The sequence below is a fragment of the Argiope bruennichi genome, chromosome 10 (assembly GCF_947563725.1).
Source record: "Argiope bruennichi chromosome 10, qqArgBrue1.1, whole genome shotgun sequence".
Lineage (NCBI taxonomy): Eukaryota > Metazoa > Arthropoda > Arachnida > Araneae > Araneidae > Argiope > Argiope bruennichi.
Window position 1 is genome coordinate 113,233,031 of NC_079160.1, and position 20,766 is coordinate 113,253,796.

At 31.1% G+C, this 20,766-nt stretch overlaps 1 protein-coding gene across 2 annotated transcripts in view; it reads left to right on the top strand.

Moving 5' to 3' along the window:
• Positions 1-65: 65 nt before the first annotated feature.
• The window catches only part of LOC129988286 (dipeptidyl peptidase 3-like), a 39,835-nt gene continuing 19,134 nt past the window's right edge, over positions 66-20,766 (top strand). Inside the window, exons 1-6 of one of the 2 annotated variants that reach the window (XM_056096473.1) lie at positions 66-223; positions 684-844; positions 2,338-2,487; positions 8,383-8,502; positions 9,242-9,331; positions 17,289-17,426. In XM_056096473.1, coding sequence (XP_055952448.1) covers positions 701-844; positions 2,338-2,487; positions 8,383-8,502; positions 9,242-9,331; positions 17,289-17,426 — 642 coding nt within the window. In that variant the 5' untranslated portion in view covers positions 66-223; positions 684-700. The remainder of the gene's footprint in view (positions 224-683; positions 845-2,337; positions 2,488-8,382; positions 8,503-9,241; positions 9,332-17,288; positions 17,427-20,766) is intronic. The other variant, XM_056096474.1, reaches the window with a different exon arrangement.

Sequence of the window (20,766 nt, forward strand, 5' to 3'; positions counted from 1 at the left end):
ATTATTGTGAAGTAAAGTACGAATGATTCTATTAGAGAAGTGAAAGTGTTGAAAAGAGAAAAAGCAAAACAAAAACAGAAAACGCGATTTTTAAAATTTTGCTGTTCAAAAGTGTGTAATTGTCGGAATTTTCGAGTAGTGCTTGTAATAAAAAATTTTCTTTTGAAAAAATTATATATGTATATCTATAAGAGAAAGTTAAATATTTGAACCGACAATATCTGTAAGTTAATGTTTATTTAATTTCTTGTATCATAAAGAATTAAGACTTTCTGTTAGTTCTTGAAATATGTTGTGTTATGTTTCAATTAACCGTAGTGAATGTTGAGAAATAATGATAGTAGATTCCTTATAATTTAAAATTGTCTAACACTTTACTTTATAGTTTTTATTCAATTATAGCTGCTTTTTAAAAACTCCTATTGCAAAGAAATAATTACATAGTGCTGATGCTTATATTTCTTCTGGCTCATTTACATACGGTGTTTATTAATAAATAATTTTATGAGCTATGGTAATTTTATTTGAATTTGACACGAATTCAATAGTTAGAGCTTTAATTAAAATAATTATCTGTCGTTTATAGTTAATTTTTAAAATTCTTTATGTAACAAAATAAATTTATATTTACCCAAATTGTAAAAGGTAAGATACTGTAGTTGATAAATACCTTATTTTCATAGGTTAATACTCTAATTATATGAAGTTATTGAATTTTCTGATTTGTAATGGTAGAAATAAGGCAAAATTTTCTACACTTTTGAAAAAGACTACATCTTTGCCTTATACCTACAGTTATCTACTGCAGTCCAATTACTCCAGCAAAGTCCAGCTTTCCAAAAAGGTAATATTCTTTGAAATTTTCAGAAGATTAAAAGGATTATAATGAATATTAGATTATAATTAGGGATGATTTTGAAAAATTGTAATTGTGACATGCAAACTATTTTTGTTTGTATTTTTTAAATAATTTTCATAGAAGTGGATTTAAATCATTTCAGTAAGTTTTCCTTTTTTAGAGAAATTTGATTACAGTTTTGAAAAGATTTTAATACTTTCATATAAGATTTCACCATCATAAAACATTAATTAAAAAAATCACTTCATCAAAAAGTTCACTCCTGAGTATCCAGTTTGCAACTAGTTTACTTTTGTTGTAATGAAAGGAGGAAAGCAAAGCATTGTATCGGCAACATTACCAAGGCATTGGAAGTGGATGTTCTAAGATGCTCCTATGTGTCATGTACAAAATACAAGTTGTGACAGAAAAAGAGCAGCATTCTGCTCGTCGTTCATTATTTCGTCAGTGGCAAACAAATCTCGGTGGTTGCTACTGTTCCTGATTATAACTGCATAGTGCATACAGTATTCGTAAATTCTTCTTGGACTATGCATAATATTTATTTTATGTGTACCACAGTGAAGATGAAATTATATGTTGTACAGTGACTACAATCTGGTGTAACAGCAAAAAAGATAGCTTCAGAATTAGGAGTTGCTAAAAATGCAAGGTTGTGGCTGGAAAAATTGAACAACAGTTGAAAAGTGATGTATTGCACAAGTTAGTGGAAGTGGAATGAAAGTAAAAAAACCTGATCGGTAAGCATACAGAAGTTGAAGAAGCATTATTTTTGTGTCATGAACATGTGAAAAGAAAACAGTATATATGTAACTGGACCAATATTATGGAAGAAAGCTTTGAAATTTAAGCGACAAATATTAGGACAAGATTCAAAGCTTACTGCCAGCGATAGATTGTTAGATCTCTGGAAGAAACAATTCGGTATTAGCCAGATTACCTTAAGTGGAGAAGCATTATCTTCTAATGAAGAAGTTATATTTTTGTTTGTTTGACCATCATTTCAAGCATATAGAAAAAGAAGGAATTTTTGGGGAGTAGTTATACAATTACGTTGAGACAGATTTATATTATAAGATGCAAGGTTTACATTTCATCAAACTACTTTTTAAAAAAATGTCTTTAGCTATGATTCAAGGCTCAGTGAAAAAGACACAGCATTATTGCCTGATTAGAATAATACTTCCTGAAGTACAATGTAACAATTTCTCTTAGTTTCAATATTTTCCTAATTTTACTAGAAGGTTATTTGTCTGCTGAGGTTATTTCCTCTTCCTCTGATGAAATATCAACAAATTTTTTTGCTGTGACAGGTCAAACAGTCTAACTGTAGAGCACCAACACACATTCATCTGTATAAATAAAAATACATGCACTGTGCTTCATTTAAAAAAAAAAGCTTGTTTAAGTACATGTATTTTTCAAAAATATTAAGTATTGTATATTTTTTTGCCTCTAATTCTGTTTTTATTTTGCAGAATATGTCAAATTATATTTACCCAAATAACACACCAATCATTCAGTTGGATTGTGAAGCAGCGTTTAATGAACTTACAGAAAAGGAAAAACATTATGCTCATTACCTTTCTAAAGCTTGTTGGTTTGGTGGACTTATTGATTTGCTGCAAGTATGTTAAGTTCAAAATGTTATTAATATTTATATCTTTTTCATTTTTATTCTTTTGTAAATTTTTTTGAATTTTACTCTGAATAAATGAACGAAAGTTTAACTTGGCTTGTTATTTGTGGCTTATACTTACTACCAAAGAATTATTTTACTCTTTGAATATAGCTACTGATATGTAACATAAATTATTTTGCATTTAGATTGAGTAAGAAAACAATGAAAATGTTTTTTTTTTAATGTGAAGAATGACTTTGATATTATTCATATTCAATTATGTAGTGACTGGGGGTAGGAACAAGACTTTAGACACTTATCTTAAGGCACTCTTTGTATACATTTTATTGTCAACTATGACAAGGGGGCAAAACAATTGTTATATTCTTCTGGGTGCTATTTACTCTGATATATATTATTTTTATTAAGTTAGCATGAATTTGAAGCAAAATAATTATTATTGTAGTTCCTATTAGGATTGACTGTGAAAATGAATATAGCCAGTTTTGTTCATAGATGACAATGTTGAAGGAAAAATAAACAACATATATTTAAATCAAAACAGCAGAGCACAAACATTAAACATTTTTTTTCTTTCACCATACTTAAAAAAAACAGCCATTTCAGCTTTTTTCTCTTTTACATCTGTTACCACTCCTGAAAACAGAAATTTACCTCTCATGGAGTTTGATTGTGACACAACATTCTTCCCACTTTGAGTTTGGGATACAAGGTCGGGATTGGTCTTAGTATGTTTCAGTTTGCAGTTTTACAAGTCTGATGATTCCATTTTTTCCTGAAAAGAGTTCCAGTACTCTCTCTAGCAGCCAATGAATCCCTTTTTTATCATCTGTACCAATTAACACTATGTCACATTTATTTTATTTTCTCTTTTGGTAACTGAAGGAAACCCAGATACTCCCTTTTCAACCTCTGTTTTAGATTTTTACGAACCTTCTGAACATATTTCCATCTCAATGCAATATTAGTCTCTTTAATTTGATCCAAATTAGGAACATCATTTAATGAAATATCCTGAAGAAACATTGAGGGGGTCAAGGTTTTCAGCTCTTCTTTCTTTTATGTGCAATTTAATGATCTGCTACTCATGACAGATTCGCACTCATTGATGAGAGTCTACAATTCCTCTTAAGACAAAAAGGAGTGCTCGTGATTTTTTTCTAAAGAGATCTTTCAAAATTCCAATCAAGCATTCCTAGAAGCCTCTCCACCATGGAGAGAAGGGTGGATTAAACTTCCAACAAATTTCTTTGACACTAAATTCTCTTTCAATTGTAGTCCAATCTAATTGTTTCAAAGCTTTGTTTAGCCCTATAAAAGTAGTACCATTGTATGAGTACACTACAGAAATTCCTCCTCTTCTGGCAATAAACCTATGCATAGCTTGGATAAAGTCATTTGTACTAAGTGAAGGTTTTAGTTCTAGATGGACAACTCTAAATATGGCACAAGTGAAAAGTACTATCCACATCTTTTGTTTAGATTTAGTCAACAGAGATCCCTCTAAGTCTGCACTCAATACTTGAAAAACTGCTGGTAATTCTGTTTGGTCTTTTGAAAGAGACAGAAAAAGATACCTCAAGATGTTTCACTCTTTGCCTTTTACATGTTAATCACTCTTTGATAACACTCCAGACAGTCCTTTTCCCTTTCACTATCCAAAGTCTTTCATGCAAAATAGTCAGGAGAATCAATATCCCAGCATATTTGTTAGCAAGATGTTCTTGAACTTTAAATCATCTCACTGCCAGGTGTTTTGATGGTAGAATTATTGGAGAAATAAATTCTTCCGATTCTTTCTCGTTTATCATTTAGGACTTCATTCGTAACATTTCTTCTTCATCTTCAAATATTAGAGAACCTTTCAAATTTTTTTTTGTTTTCTTCATTAGAGTAACATTCCTTTTGTTCTACATGGAAAATTATCTTTTGTTCATTTAACAGTTCTTCATTTTTAAGTTCCGTGCATTTTCTTAAATCTGGCTATTGATTAAAAAAAAACAGTACCCAAGACATAACCTTATTCATCTTTGAAAATACAAAAAAAAAAAAAAAAAAAACTTCAGGCATATTTGAAAATACAAAAAAAAGTCTTCTTCTAACTGCAATGAAATGGACTCTAGCTCTGTGTTATTAGCAGAGATGACCGACTTTCATTCCTCTATCTCTACTTCTTTCTCTTTAATATTTACAGCTGACTTTGGCCACTGTTCCTTCACATTCTGTAACCAGACTAGCCCTTGCCACCACTTGCATTTCTGAAGTTGTTTAGGTCCACAACTTCTTGATAAAATGTTTGCTGGATTCTGGTCAGTTGAAATATGAAACCAATATTCCGAAGTTGTCAATTTTCTTATCTGATATATTCTTTTGGTAATGATTACCAAACACTTTTCTCGATGAGTTATCCACATAAGATCTATGGAAGAATCGGTCCAAAAGTAAGTCTTGATGTTGGAAAGTTTCAGAGCTTGCTTCACAGAACTAAACAACGTAGTACTGATGGTAGTGGCCATCAATTTAAGATGTAGTATAGTAATAGTCTTCATTGAAACTATTTGTGAGCTGGCTTGAAGTAATTAAACATTCACTGAGCCCATACTGGATTCACTTCTTAAGAAAATGCATGCCACATAAGCTGTCTTACTGGCATCGACAAAAGTATGGATACTTATATTGGATTCCTCCATCACACCTAACCATCTTGGAATTTTTATATTTTTGAAATATTTCAGTTGTTTTCTCCATTTTAAAAATTTTTTCTTTATTTTATTGTTCACTTCATCATGCCATTATACTTTGGTTTTCCCAAGTGGCTTGCAGCAAAATCCTAAGTTGAATCATAACAGGTGTAAGAAATCTATGTGATCAAATACTCGTCTAACCATTGAAAGTGTTTTTCTTTTAGTTATATTTTCTCTTTCATCAAATTTAAAAGATGCTGAGTCTATTTCTAAGGTATCTAAATTTTTGTTCCAAATCAATCCTAATACTGATAACATTGTACTTTCTGATGATGCATGAATGACAGAACTTTCCTATCCTCTGATATCAAACATTCCTTCTTTCATTACATTAGTTGCAGATTTGACAAATGTTTCTAGTTTGGCATTATTTTGTACATTAGTTACACAATTTTCAACAAACTAAACTATCTTGCAATTTTTTAATAAATTCTTCAGAGTAATGTTCTTTTATTGTTTTATTTGATAAATGGTAATTAATAACCTCCATTAACAGAAAAGGACTGTTGGTGATGTCAAAGACAATTCAGGCATGCCAGAAAGTTTGTATATTGCGCTCATTGTCATACCAAAGAAAATGTACGAAGTCTCGATCTTTCTCATGTAAAGATATTTGTAGAAGAGCCCTTCTGATATCTGAAATTGCACCAATTGGTTTCAGTAAATCTCCCTAAAATAAAAGAAATAGTTTCAATTAAATTATTTCCAGTCTCCAAATGGTCATTTAATGATAGATGGTTATGTATCTTAGCAGATGCATCGAAGACCAGTCTTATCTGCATTGAAGATGTGGATGTTTCTTTGATGGTAGGTCGGTGTGAAAGATAGTTGGTACCAGCAGGTAACTCTTTTCCAGGAACTTCCTCGATAACTCCTTCTTCCAACCATTCTCTAAAGACTTTATAATACTTTTCTCTAAATCCGATTTTTTTCCAATTTCCTGGTAGTAGATTCAAGTCTTTTTAAGCACAACTTGTAAGTTGTCTGTTAGAAACACACAATCCACTTTCCAAGGTATATTGCTCGAGAATGTAAAGAACCAACTTTTTCATTATATTTCAAAAAATTTTCGTTAATATTTTTGCCATTTATATCTTGTTTGGGTGAATCAGAATTATTACATTCAATATTTGGCCACATGAACTTTAAATGTCTTTTAGAATGCAATTAACTCATTATTTGAGATTGACATCTAGAAGCAAGATGGCTCTTATTCAAGCAAATTCAGCACAATTCTTTCTTTTTTATTATTGTGATCTTTTCTTCTAATGGGATGAAAACACTTTTTTTCTAAAGCAAGTTTCATGATCCTTTAAACAAAATGCACGTTCCATTTGATTTTTGAATGAATGATTCAGCAGGAGATGGGAGCAAGCATTGGTCCTCTATCAAGTGCTTGTATTCATGCTCCTAGGGAAATATTTCCGATCTAATTAATTTTATTTTTGACTTCTGACTGCACTTTGCTCTTCAGAAATGAAGCTATAACATGAAGTGTTGATGTGCTCTGTTTGAACTCAATATTTTTTTCTTTGCCTTTCAAATGATTGCAGAATATGTGTATGTAACAAACTCTCGACTTAGATATAATATTATGCTATACTGATTCAAAGCTACACCTAAACTACTTAGAGCCCGAAGTTGAATAGAAAGTTTATTATACAAATTACTTAAAGAATCTTGTTTTTTTTTAGTTATTTAAAATAAGTTTTAACAATTATTTTACATAAAAATCTATCAATAATTCTTTTTGTCTATCTTTCAATTAAGCTTTCTATCACCAAAAAGTAGTTTTCATTAGTTTTATTCAACAATTTTTCTAGCTTCTAACTTAATTTTTGTTCATTGAATTGAGTAATAAAATTTATCACAATCAGTTAAATTTTTATTTTTGTGTATGTTTTTAAACTGATTCCAGAAGGTCAACCAATCTCTTAACTAATTGCCAAATTTATACAGCTCAACTTCAGAAAGTCGTGGGAAAATCATTTTGTACGGATTCTCTTAAACACTCAAATAAGAATTATTGCCAGAATTACTACTTTTGTTATTATTTTGTTTGCTTTTAATATTCTGTAATACCCGTTAAGACTTTAATTCCATTCTCAAAACTTTTTCTCTGTATATTCTTCTACAATATTAAATTCAGTTTTGAATTCTGTTTCATCTGTTAAAGTATTTAAATAATTATTATGAGTTAACTCTAACAAGTCCATTTTTTTGCTTAAGCAAATATAAACACATTTCTATTTCTTCTGCAGCATTTTCATTAGTTAACACACTCACTAACTTAATATTTGTAAATGAAGCACACTGTGCTCTTTTATTTTGTTTAATAAGTTTGATATTTACTAACTTATTAAATTAGTTCTTGCATTCAATGATAAATATCTATGTTCAAGATATAACTATATCAATAACTTCAAAATGGAAATTCAATTTTCTTACCGTTATCAAACTCCAAAACAAAATCCGCCCACCCAGGGATACCAGAAATTTAGTTTCTATTAGGATAGACTGTGAAAATGAATGTAGGCAGTTTTGTTCAATGATGACAACGCTGAAGGAAACATCAGCAACATATATTTAAATCAAAACAACACAGCAAAAACATTAAGCGCTTTTTCTTTCACCATATTTTTAAAAGCAATCGTTGCAGCTTTTTTTCTATCTTACATTTATTGTCACTCCTGAAAAGAGAAACTTATCTTACATGGAGTTTGATTGTGATGCAACAATTATCATAAGTCATGATTGGAATATCTCTATCTGTATAAAATACTTTTTCTCTTAACTTGTCATATCATCCTCTTTAATTTTCATTACTTTTATGCATTATATTTATTAAGTTCATGAAAAACATTAACAAATTATTTTTTATATGAAGCTTAAAGCAAAGAATTTGCATTGAGAATAGTTAATTGCTTAAATAGTAAACAGGTTTATGTAGAGATTTATTTATATTGCATTTCTTTTGTACTTGTTGTTGTTATTACCTGTGTCATTAACCTACCTTTTAAACAAATTATTATTGACCATTAATTTAAAGATTTTTATTTTTCTTATTTGCTATTGTATATTATTAAATAAAATATTATGAAAAATGGTTGTGAATTAATGCTACTTTTTTTTTCCAGACTTCCCCAGAAAGTCCATTAATTTTTATACTGATTAATAAGTTATTTCATAATAATACTGTGAGTGAACTGAAAGAGATTGCTCTTAACAAATGTGGATTTACGGAGGATGATTTTACAGTTAGTATTATTTTTAAAAGTTACTGATTAGTGATATGATGTAGTTTAAAATTAAGTTTTAAAATATGCAAAAACATAAAAAATGAAATTATGAATTAAGCAACTTTAAGAAATGTAAATGCTGGTTTGATTAATGTAATCTTTAGCTCCGTTAGCTGTAGTGTTTATGAGTTTAATTGATACTTCGTTTATTTTATATTAACTATCTGTTGCTGTTTTTTTAAGTTTTTGTTTGTTTTCTCTTTCATGCTCTTTTCAGGTTTTAAAAATTATTTCAAAAATTTATAAACTAAGTTTATGGGTCTTATTTTACATTTTAAGCATAATAATTAAATATATGGATGGTGTTTTTTAATCTTTAGCACTAAATTAAATTTCAAAATATTGCTGAAGGAAACTGCAATTTTCGAAACTTTACCTTATTTTATAGAACAAATGCTAGTGATTATTTCAATCAATTTTCACATGCAAATATGAAAGTTCCTTTGCCAACTACCTAGACAGTTTTCTTAAATTTGATTTTTCCTTTTCTTAATTTGGTAAGAATAAGCAAATGGACAAGTAAAGTGGATAAATGAAGTGTTAAGAATTATTTTTATGTGAAAGTTGGGTACTTTAAATACTTTAGAATACTTTAAAAATTTTCGTAATTACATTCAAAATACTTTTCTCAGTTCTTCAAATTAGCTTGTTGTCATTTATCATCACTTCCTTACTTTCTTCATTTACATTCTTATAGGCCTTTTTGATTTATACTTGTGGGATCTTAAGCAATATGGGTAATTACAAAGGCTTTGGAGACACTAAATTTATTCCAAATTTGGCAAAGGTAATATTTTTTACAATCATAATTTACTAATGATAGTGATTAATAATGTATCACTTAAGTTGAAATTATATTATTAAAAGTGCATTTTATCTTTTGGAATTTTCTTAATTCATATTATTTTTCTTAAGTATATTTTATGAGTATTTTTATTTAGTTATTTTCATATACTAATAAAACTCTAATATTTATATTTTCAAATGCTGTTTATTTTGTATTTTTTCCATTTCCTATGATAATAAAACTTTTGTCTTGTGCATAATGACAAGAATTACAAACTCAATAATGGTAACTAAGTTTCTCTCTTTTTAAAATTCTTTTTTTGTTTAGTCGCGAATCGAAAAATAATACAGGGTTGCCACAGCACTGGGAAAATGCGGGAAATTCAAATATCATCTAAAAAAGAGGGCAAATCTGTGTAATTCAAAAATTTCTGTAAAATCTGGGGAAATACAAGGAATTTTAAGTTTCTAAGTTCCTTTTTTATTTCATCTAAAAAAAGTGCTAATTTGTGAACATTGCAAGAATAAAAGATTGTATCCATATCATCAAATATAGAACAAATGTGTAATCATGGAAACTCACTCCTTTTCTATTTGTACCTCCCCCCCCCCTTTTTGTGTGTAGATCAGTCTAATTTTTATTTCAAAGACAGTTGCTCTCTTTTTATGAGATTCCTGGATTGTATCTATTGAAGATGTGTGAGATCGCTATAACTGCCTGAGTGAATAGAATAAATTTCTCTTGTTAGAATAGTAAAATTTAATCTGCTGATGCATTGCTTTGGTGTTTAGTCACTCACACTTTAATGAATACTTTGTTTATTTTATGAGAAATTGTGAATCAGATTAATTAGAGAACTTTCTTAAATAATGAGCTGCTTGAAATCTATATTAAATATGGATTTGATGGATAAAAATATGAATTTGACTTTGCCAAATTGATTAGAAAAATTCCGTAAAATCTGTTTTGTTGTATACTGCTCACTTAGTAAGACGTGTATGAGCTTAATTAATATGGGAATACAGGCTTTTATGAGTCATATCAAAAGAGGAAATAATACAAAATTATATCCAAGTTAAAAATAGTCATAATTGATATTGGACTGACATCAAATTTGAAAATAAGCCAATTTCGAACTTCTTAGATCAAGAGCTAAAATTGAACTATGTAAACATTAAAATTTATTGAGTGAGTGAATGAATATTATACTAGCTCAAGATCCATTCTCTGGATAAACTGTGCCGCAATTAGATGAAAATTTTGGTGCTACATCTTAAAACTTTGTTTAAAATGTTTATAATCTGTTTTTAAAAAATACAACTACAAATTAAGAACAACGACAAGGAAAAAACAACATTTCAAATTTCTTTGATAAAACCTGCCTCTTTTAAATACAGAAAAATATTAAAATGCGGTTTTTGTCCGATTAAAAGCGGAAGACAAGGAACAACTGTATTAAAATACTTAAGACGCAATGAGTCCAGTGACTGACATTCGATCAATATATGTCTGATAGTTAAACTATCACCACAACGATTACAAATTGGTGGTGGCTGCTTTAAAAGTATATATTTATGCGTTATTCGAGAATGCCCTATGCGTAATCATGTCAGAATAACATCGCATCTGCGATTTAAGGAGGAACACCAAAGTTCAATAAAAGGTTTCACTATGTATAGTTTGTTTTATATCTCAAGGTTCCATTGGTTCTGCCAATTTTGCAAAAACCATTTCCGAACGGAAGAATGTACATCAGCATAAGGAATTAATTGTTCGTGGGATTTGGTTGCTGCTTTTGCTGCAATGTCCACTATTTCATTCCCTTGGATACCCATATGGGAAGGAATCCAACAGAATAGAATTTCAAAACTATTTTGATATAGGTCCTTAAGCAAATTCCTGATATCAGAAATATATGCATGATTGTGAGATTTTCCAATGAGGGCTTGAAGGGCACTCCAAGAATCGGAATAAATGATCACCTTTCTAAACTTATTCTTAGCAATATATTGTATAGCACTATATATGGCTGTGACTTCCGAAGTAAAAACTGAAGTAAATTCATGTAATTTGTGACTTATAACTACTTTCTCACAAGCAAAAGCATAACCAATGTGAGACTCGGCTTTGGAACCATCCGTGTATACAGGAATGTAGTCATTATACATATGTCTGTGAGCAGAAAAAAGTGCTCTAAAAATGAAATCAGGAGTATTGGACTTTAAAAATTTCTGAAATGGATGAAGCAAAACAATATCATATTGACACCAAGGTGGTATACAAAAAGGACTTTCATCATGAATTTCAACATTATGGTAAGCTTCTGGTAATATCCTAAAAATATGTGTTCCCAAAGGAGGTATACAGGTTCTGCAGATGTTGAATAGTGGAGATTGACTGCAGTTTAAAAAGATTCTCCTTAAAGGATGAGATCGGTTTGATAAAACACAGAAATAGTAACAGGCGAACAACATGTTTCGTCTAAAAGACAACGAGGGTTCATAAGTTTCAACATATAGACTGCTAATCGGGATGTTCTAAATGCACCGCAGCATACACGCAGAGCCTGATGATGTACGTAATTAAGACGAGATAAGTAAGAATTTCGAGCCGACCCATATACAAAACAGCCGTAATCCAATTTGGAACGAATAACACTTCGATATACTTTCAACAAACTAGTGCGATCAGCACCCCAAGTAGTATTTGACAGAACTCGAAGGATATTTAACGATCGCAGACATCTGTTCCGTAAATCCATGATATGGGGGAGGAAAGTCAAGCTTTTGTCGAATATAACACCAAGGAATGTATGTTGGTCGCATACAGTCAGAGGATTACCGTTCAGCGTCAATTCAGGATCTGTATGTAGTGGCCTTCTACAAAAATGCATGCATCTAGTCTTCTGAGCAGAAAATGTGAAACCATTGCTTTCAGACCAGGTTGCCATGTTGTTAATTGCAATTTGTAATTGCCGTTCTATAAAACGCATATCTCTAGCAGAACAGGAGATCTGCACGTCATCAACATAGATGTTTTTATGTACAGTGTTTGGAATTGTGGATAGAATATGGTTGATTTTTATAATAAATAGAGTGACGCTCAATATGCTCCCCTGCGGAAACCCTTCTTCTTGGCAAAAGGCTTTAGACAGAGTATTCCTCAATCGAACTCTAAATAGTCTGTGTGCTAAAAAATTTTTGATAAAAATAGGTAAATTTCCACGAAAGTTAAAATTAAACAAATCCTTTAAAATTCCAAATCTCCAAGCTCTATCATAAGCTTTTTCTATGTCGAAAAAGACAGACACCAAGTGATTTCTTCGTACAAAGGCATTTCTTATGTCTGTCTCCAAAGCTATAAGATTATCAACAGTGGAACGTCGCTTTCGGAAACCACTTTGGAAAGGGGATATAAATTCATTTGTCTCTAAAACATGGATCAAGCGAGCATTGACCATTTTTCAAGAAGTTTGCACAGGCAGCAAGTTAACACAATAGGCCTGTAATTAATGGGATTTTGAGGGTCTTTATTAGGTTTTAATATAGGTATCACAATAGCATTATTCCATTGAATGGGGAAAACATGTTCCCTCCAGATTCTGTTAAACATATACAATATATTGACCAAAGCATCATGAGAGAGGTGTTTAAGCATACCATACGTCACTCCATCCGGACCAGGAGCAGTTTCTTTTGCATTTGATAAAGCATGCTGTAGCTCAGAAAGAGTAAAATCAGAATTATATGGCAGAAGTTTGGTTGTATGAAAGCGTAGAGGATTTCGTTCCGATCGACTTTTAATTGAAAGAAAGGGCTCTGTATAACTACTAGAGTCACATACGGACGCAAAAGCTTCTGCAAGAGCATTCGCCATTTCTTGCAAGCTGGTAATTTCTCTGTTGTTAATTTTTAGACAGGAAAGAGAGACTTCGGGGTATATCCCACAAGCCTTCTTTACTCTGATCCACATTTCTTTTGCCGAGACAGAGGACTTGATATTAGATACGAAATTCACCCAACAACTTTTCTGACTTCGCCTTCTAACTAGTCGCGCCTTACTTTTTGCTTCACTATATAGAATGAGGTTTTTTGTTGTTGGTTGTCTTCTGAATTTATTCCATGCTCTTTTTTCACTTTGCCTAGCTTTAGTGCATTCTTGGTTCCACCATGGTTTCCGATGTTTTAGAAAGCAGTCCCCAGATTTAGGAATAGCAAAATCAGCTGCTGCTATCAATGTGTCAGTAACTAAACTAACTGCATCATTTATATTCTCAGCCGTTATCATCGTTTTTGTAATATTTGCCATAACAGAAAAAAAGCGCCCAATTAGCTTTTGAGAACAAATAACGAGGTGGACGTTGCATTAGAGAGCTATTTGAATAAAGTGGTTCTAAAAAAATAGGGAAATGGTCACTTTCCAATAGATCATTTCCCACTCTAAAATTAAACTTCGGTGCTAAAGATGGTGTACAAATAGCAAGGTCTAGTGACTGAAATGTTCTATTTTGCTTATGAAAATATGTGGGTTCTCCGTTATTTTAGAGGCAAAGAGAATGAGAATCAATTAATTCTTCAATTTGTTTCCCACGAAAATTAACCCGCTCACTACCCCAGAGAGTGCTATGGTCATTGAAATCTCCAACAAGAATCAAAGGAGGTGGAAGCTCATTTAATAAGGAATTAATGTCTTTTTGATCTATAGACACATTTGGTGGCAAGTAAATGCTGTATACTGTAATTAGAGAAGGAGCCATTATTCGGACTGCAACTGCCTGTAGATTTGTGTGTAGAGAAATAACAGACGACGTAATGTCATGGGAGACCAGGAGGGTAACACCCCCAGATGCTCGACCAGAAATAACGTCCTTTCGAATGAGACTGTAACGTCGAATTTTTGCAAGGTCTGATGGCTTAAGGAAGATTTCCTGGAGTGCAATGCATGCGGGATGAGTTTCATTAATCAGATCCTTAATATGAGAAAGTTTATTACGCAAACCGGGGCAATTCCAGGAAAACAGAATGGCCATAAATTCAATTTTTATCTGGAGGTTTTTTCTTCTTCTTTATACCCTCTGCAGGAATTTTCTTGTGTGAAGCTGAAGAATCGAGCTCCATATCTGAAAATTCAGATGATGAAGTGTTAATTTTTAAAAAATCTTCTACAACATGAGGTCTTGTTGCAAGCGATTTCAGTTTCTTCCTGTTTTTTTTTTTTTTTTGAAACCCCCAGGAAGTCGGGCCGCTGATTATTTTGAAGACAAATTTTCTGAGATTGTAAAACTTTTTTGTGCTTGAGCGGAGGTAGATGGTTGGTAATCAGGTGGCACTGGATTAATTATTACGCAGTGACAGTGGGTAATGCTTGCATCAGTTTGGGAGCAAGATGTGTTCTGAATTGATTTAAGAGCAGATGAATAGGAAACGCCAACTTTTGGAGTTCTATCATTCACAATTTTTCGGGCTTCCGGGAAAGTTATGTTATTTTTTATCTTAATGGAAATTATTTCTTTTTCCAAGATCCATTTAGGGCAGGATTTGGAAAATGCAGCATGGGAGCCAGAACAGTTGACACATTTCAGAATGTCAGATGTGCAAGCATTCATTTCATGGCCTGATTCTGCACATTTACCACAAATATGCTCATTGCTTCGACAACCTATTTGTGAATGTCCATACCTCTGACATTTAAAACATCGCAGAGGATTGGGGATATAGGGTCGAATTTTGCAATTAATATAACCGCCTTTGATGGTTTTAGGCAAAACCGGTGTTTGAAATGTAAGAACAACATGTTGCGTGGGAACAAGTCTGTCACCTTTTCGAATATTAATGCGACGAGCGGCACACACATTTTGATCTCGTAGCTCTTCCAAAAATTCTGCTTCAGAAACCTTTATAAAATCGGGTTCGGAAAGTACACCACGTGACATATTCATTGTTTTATGGTACGATGCTTGTATTGGAAAGGAACCCAGTGTAGTTATTTTACTGATCTGCAATGCTTGTTTTTCGGACACCTGCAATAGTAGATCACCAGAGTGTAACTTTTTTATATTTTGTACCTCACCAATAGCAGATAAAATAAGTTTATTAATGAGAAAAGGAGAAATGGAATTAAAAGTGCTAGGTGTATGAATGACCATGTAACGAGTAGTAGATTTGGCTTCGACGACGTTAGACCCCCCCCCCCCCCCCTTCCCTTGTTGGGCCCACCACGGAGCCCAACAAGGGAAGGTAGTTGCCGGCTCTGGAAATTTTCCAACCTCGACACTTGCCATAATGCTGACCGGAACCTATACGCTGAGAGTCACCCCCGGGGACAGTGACCCCTTCGCTTGATCCCCTTGAACAGCCCGGTCAAATATCTGGGATACCGGCCGATTGATACATCAGGGACCGAAATGTACCACCCGTCTAAAGGGTCGCCACGCACGGCAAACACGTGAGGTTTTTGGCTGTCCATGAGAAGCAAGAAGCAAACAGAGCAGCGACAGCTTCTCATGGAGAGCTCCCTCGCTTACCGTCGAGGGATGGAAGAATGAAGAAAACAGAAGGGGAAGGGGGAACTTAAAGAGAGAAGGGGAGAGCAGGAAGAGAGAAGAAAGAGTAAAGATCTCTGGTTACCTCGGGATTGGGACACCCGTACCCACCTAAAGAAGGTGAGCCCCTGAGGGGTAAAATTTATTGTGTCACATTTGTCTTTTAATGTATTCAGTGATATATTGGAAATAACACATATGTTCACTGAATGTGAAATAGCTAAAAAAAATGTACTTTGGGTTGTACAAAATTGTAGCAGTGAAAAATACTGTCAGAAGAAGCATGATAAAAGTAGTAAAAGTATTAGACAGTTTATTTTTATAGAGCTTGATGATTCCAAAAATATAAGACTGAGAAAAAGTAATGATACTAGAATAATGACTGCAATGTGCTTGATTACTAGTAGAACTGCTGAAACTGGGGGGAAACGGAGGGGGAGATGCTTTTTAGCAGTGTTTTATATTTGGGAAAAATTCTATAAAAAATATTTGAATGCATGTCAAAACTTGTACTAATTTAAAAGTTGCATCTTGTTTAAATCCATATTTATTAAAGAATCGTGCTCTCTTTCTACTTATTTAAATTATGAATTATTGTTAGACACATTATGCGACACATGAATTATTACTAACACATGAGTGCTGTTCATGCATTTCTTCTTTTATTACATAGACATTCAGAGAAAACACAGAAAATTCTTTTTTAAGATTTGATTGGCAACCCTGTTATCAAAATAAATAAATAAACTTTGTATTTTATTTAAATTAAAATAGTATATATATATATTAAAATTATAATCAAATATGCTTCGCCTTACTTTTATTAAGCTTCCTGTTTGCTCAATTTTATGAAATATGATGACAATAATAAATTAATGATGTTTTATTTCTATTTATATCCTGAAAGGATATGTGAATTTATGTTTCATATTACATGGACCGGATTTAACCTTGCTGTGCAATAGGCAAATCTGGTCCTATATAACTTGATAATTTTTACTAAATTTTAAAATAAAAATTTCATTTTTAAGAAGGAAATATGTTATATTTTTTTGTGCGGGGTATTTGTAAATGCATTTTATTAATATTTTTTTTTTTTTTAATCCCTATTTGATGTGAATTTATATGATTTTTGTTCTTTTAAGTTTGCAGTCAATGAATTTTTATAAACATAATTCTTCAAACAAGAACATTTCTTCAATCCTATCTACATTCTTAAAAAAATTGTATTTCTTTTACAATAAGAACAGTCAAATTTATAATAATAAGAAATGTCTTTCCATCCCCTTTTGACAATACTTTGCTTTTACTCATTTTTTTTCATCCAGTTTATTTATAGTGAAGATCATCAAATAAAAGAACTTTGTTAGTACATTGTTTTCACATTTTTTTGTATAATATGCATTTCTTAATTAGGATAAATTTGGAAAATTAGTGTTATCCAGTCGCTTTGCTGCAACTTATGATGAGTATGCTCCAAAATTACTTTCTGAATGTTTAAAAAAGATTTATTCTCTGAAAGACAAAGAGTGTTGCCTTGGTTTTCCTTATAAGGTAATCTTTTAAACATGATATTTTAATTTATTTAAATATGACCACATTAAAATGCTCATTTTACAAACTGAATAAAATTGTTTAAGTCCACTTAAATTATCTTAGTTTTTATGATAGAAAATAATAACGGATACCTAACTTTCTCTTCAGTTGTCTGATTTTATTAGTACAGATTTTCTTCTTTGTAATTTGTGAAGGAAATTGATGGCTTTTGTTGGGTAGCTGATTTGTCTGGATTAATAATTGCCAAAATTTTCAATTAAATATTTTAAGTTTTCTCTTGATGGATTAATCAGTGAAGCATTCTGAAATTTAAGATTTCATAGATATGTACCACATACTATTTTAAATGTTCTATGCCGTTCTGTTTATCATCCAATGTATCTCCCTAATTTTTCAATCATGTCATCTAAAATTTGAAATTTAATGTGAAAAATTGAAATATTTAAACTCTGGTTAATATAAAAACATTGCTGTTTAGAGCTAAAGATTTTTTTTTTTTTTTTTATTTAAAACAGAGTTCTGTGAATCCTTGAAAATTACTTGAATTTTATTTGAGAAGTCCTTGAAAAAATAAACAAAATTTGAACCCATTTTTTAGATTTGTGGACTAAAATAAGAATCCTGTTCTAAAAGTTTTGTTTTACTATTTCAGAAGGCCTTGTTGTAATCAATTTTTAGAAAAATATGAGATGAAAATTAATTTTGAAATTAATATATTGTCTTGACTATTCAATGTGATTTGATCCAAATTTTGTGATTAACAATAGTGCAGTATTTTGTTAAAATAAAATTTAAAAAATGCCCCCCAAAAAATTGCCATCAATCCAGGAAAAGATTATATAACTCTAATACTAATGTAAATGAAAATGTGAGTTTTTTCTTGAGTTTTAAAGTGGTGTAAAAATAATTTTCATACATTTTTTTAAAATTAATTGCAGAAAACACCAATATTTTCTTAATTTTTATTTTACTTAGTTAAAAAAATTTTTTTAAAAAAAAAGAAACATTTAAAGTTGCTTTTTTTTACTTTCCTAATTATATTGATGCAAAATATAATAGCTCTAGGAATAACAGTTAATCCTATTGAATGCAAACATATGTACACACCCATTCATCTTTAATAATAAGTGAGTTGTTTTAAAATAGCGTCAGTCTATAAGCAAGAAATAAGTTTCCTCCTTCAAAAGGCTCAAACTTATGCTCTATTGGTTCAAATGAGATAAAATTTAAATTCAAAGAATGTACTTAGTATTTATTAAATAAAAAAATAGTAGCAGAATTCCCCAATAGATTGCATCATAACACAAATGGTATTTATAGGGATATATTTAAAATGTGAAACATTATTTGTATTACAACACATGCCCGTTAATTTTATTTTACGGATTAAAAGTGCCTACATGTAACATGCCTACATTGCAAGAACTAGTAAAATTGTTCTATCAAAATCAGCAGAAATCCTTAGCAGTTGTAAAAGAATTCCATCTTATGAATTTGATTCAAAGATTTGACTTCCAATGTCTTCATGTGTCTTATGCAAGATGATAGGGAAATTTGAAAGAATTGTTTAACTTGGCATTCTTATAGTAGAAGACAAAAACAAATCCCAGCTTCTTGCATCAAAAATGCAGTCATTGAAACCAGTGGTCAATCATCACATGGTAATGTGAATAGGCCAGTTGTTTCTTATATATTGGATATGCTGTACTGTGCAAAAAATCTTATTGTGGATTTTTGTCTTTTTATCTTTATAAATTCAAATTTGTATATCTGTTGCAGGACGAGGACTCGGAAGTTTGTGAAACTTTTGCTTTTAAGATCCTAGCTGGAATGATGGTTGACATTATTTGGCCATGCAACATTCTATAGAAAGACAAATCTCATCTTTGGCCTCAATAGGCAATTTAACACCCACAATTGTTGAATTTGGGCTGCCTGAAAACCCTCCACTCTCCAAGAAAAATCTTTGCATCCTGAAAAAGTGACAGTATGCTGCAATTTTACAGCTACCTTTAACATTGAACCATATTTTTTGAACAGAAAATTATGAACGGAATCTAAAACCTGTTTCATCCCAAAACAACTATGCTGTGATATACTGAGGGATTTTATAATATCCTAATTCAAATGTCTGGATATCATTTTCATGTAGGATGGTGCACCTCCTCCCATTGATCATCATGTAAAGTAGTTGCTAAGACAGCATTGCCCAGTGATCAGCCATCATTTTCCAATAGAATAGCCTAGTATTCCAGATATTACCCCCCCCCCAAGTTCTCGTTGAAGTGTTTCCTGTGAAACAATATCTAGTATTACAGTTGTAATAGTATCCAGAGCTGAAGGATAACCTTCAATGCCACGTACTTGATATTTTGATAAACTTATCCGTCAAGTTTTGAATGTATTTTTCGGCAACTAGAACATAATGCTGAACATGAAGTGGAGCATACTGAGTAGTTTTACTGTTTCTTTTTATTATATATCATTTATAAATCATATTAAATGTTTTTATGTGTAAAACAATGTTGCCTAGCGGCAGATTTTAGTACTAATTTTTTTTTAATTAATAAGCACATTATTTGAATTATCTGTTGTTCAAATTTTAATTCAGTTCAACCTATAGAACTCCATTTCCATTCTTGAGTCCTCTAAAGTGGAAAATTTATTTTTTACTAACTCTCTATATAAAATGTATATAGCATAGAAATCGCTCTAATTCCTTATTGTCAAATAAAAGCAATTGTATTTTTATAGTTGTGTTTATTCAATGCTTTGTTAAATAGTAGAGTTGCAGAATATTATTAAAAATACACTTGAGGGAGCTCAAAATATCATCAAATACTCTATTTAGTTGGAGGAAAAAAGATAAAAGGAATTAAAAAGTAGTCATTAAACAAAGTTTAATCCAGCTTGAAGTAGACCTGACTATCGCCAGATGGGTAATCGCTATGACTTACTTATGGAAATTGACCATTTCTTTGAAAATTATTATTCACAAAAATGTCTTTTACATTATATTAAAACACAAAAGAATATCATTTTAATGATATCAATTTCTTTTCTAAATTACTTTTTCCTTATTTTTAATAACATTTTTAAATTCAATGCACAATTTATAACTATGATAAATTGAATTTCACTGGCTTATTCTGTTGTAAAATAAGGCTTTGACAGGGATCCTTGAAATAAAATAGGAAATCCAATTTTTAGCTTAATCATCCATAATACACTATTTGAACAAAATACAAGCATAGTAGATAAGAACATCTATATATATGTATTATGTTATATCTATGTTTAATGTTATGATATGATGAGATTCAGATTCATTCATTTT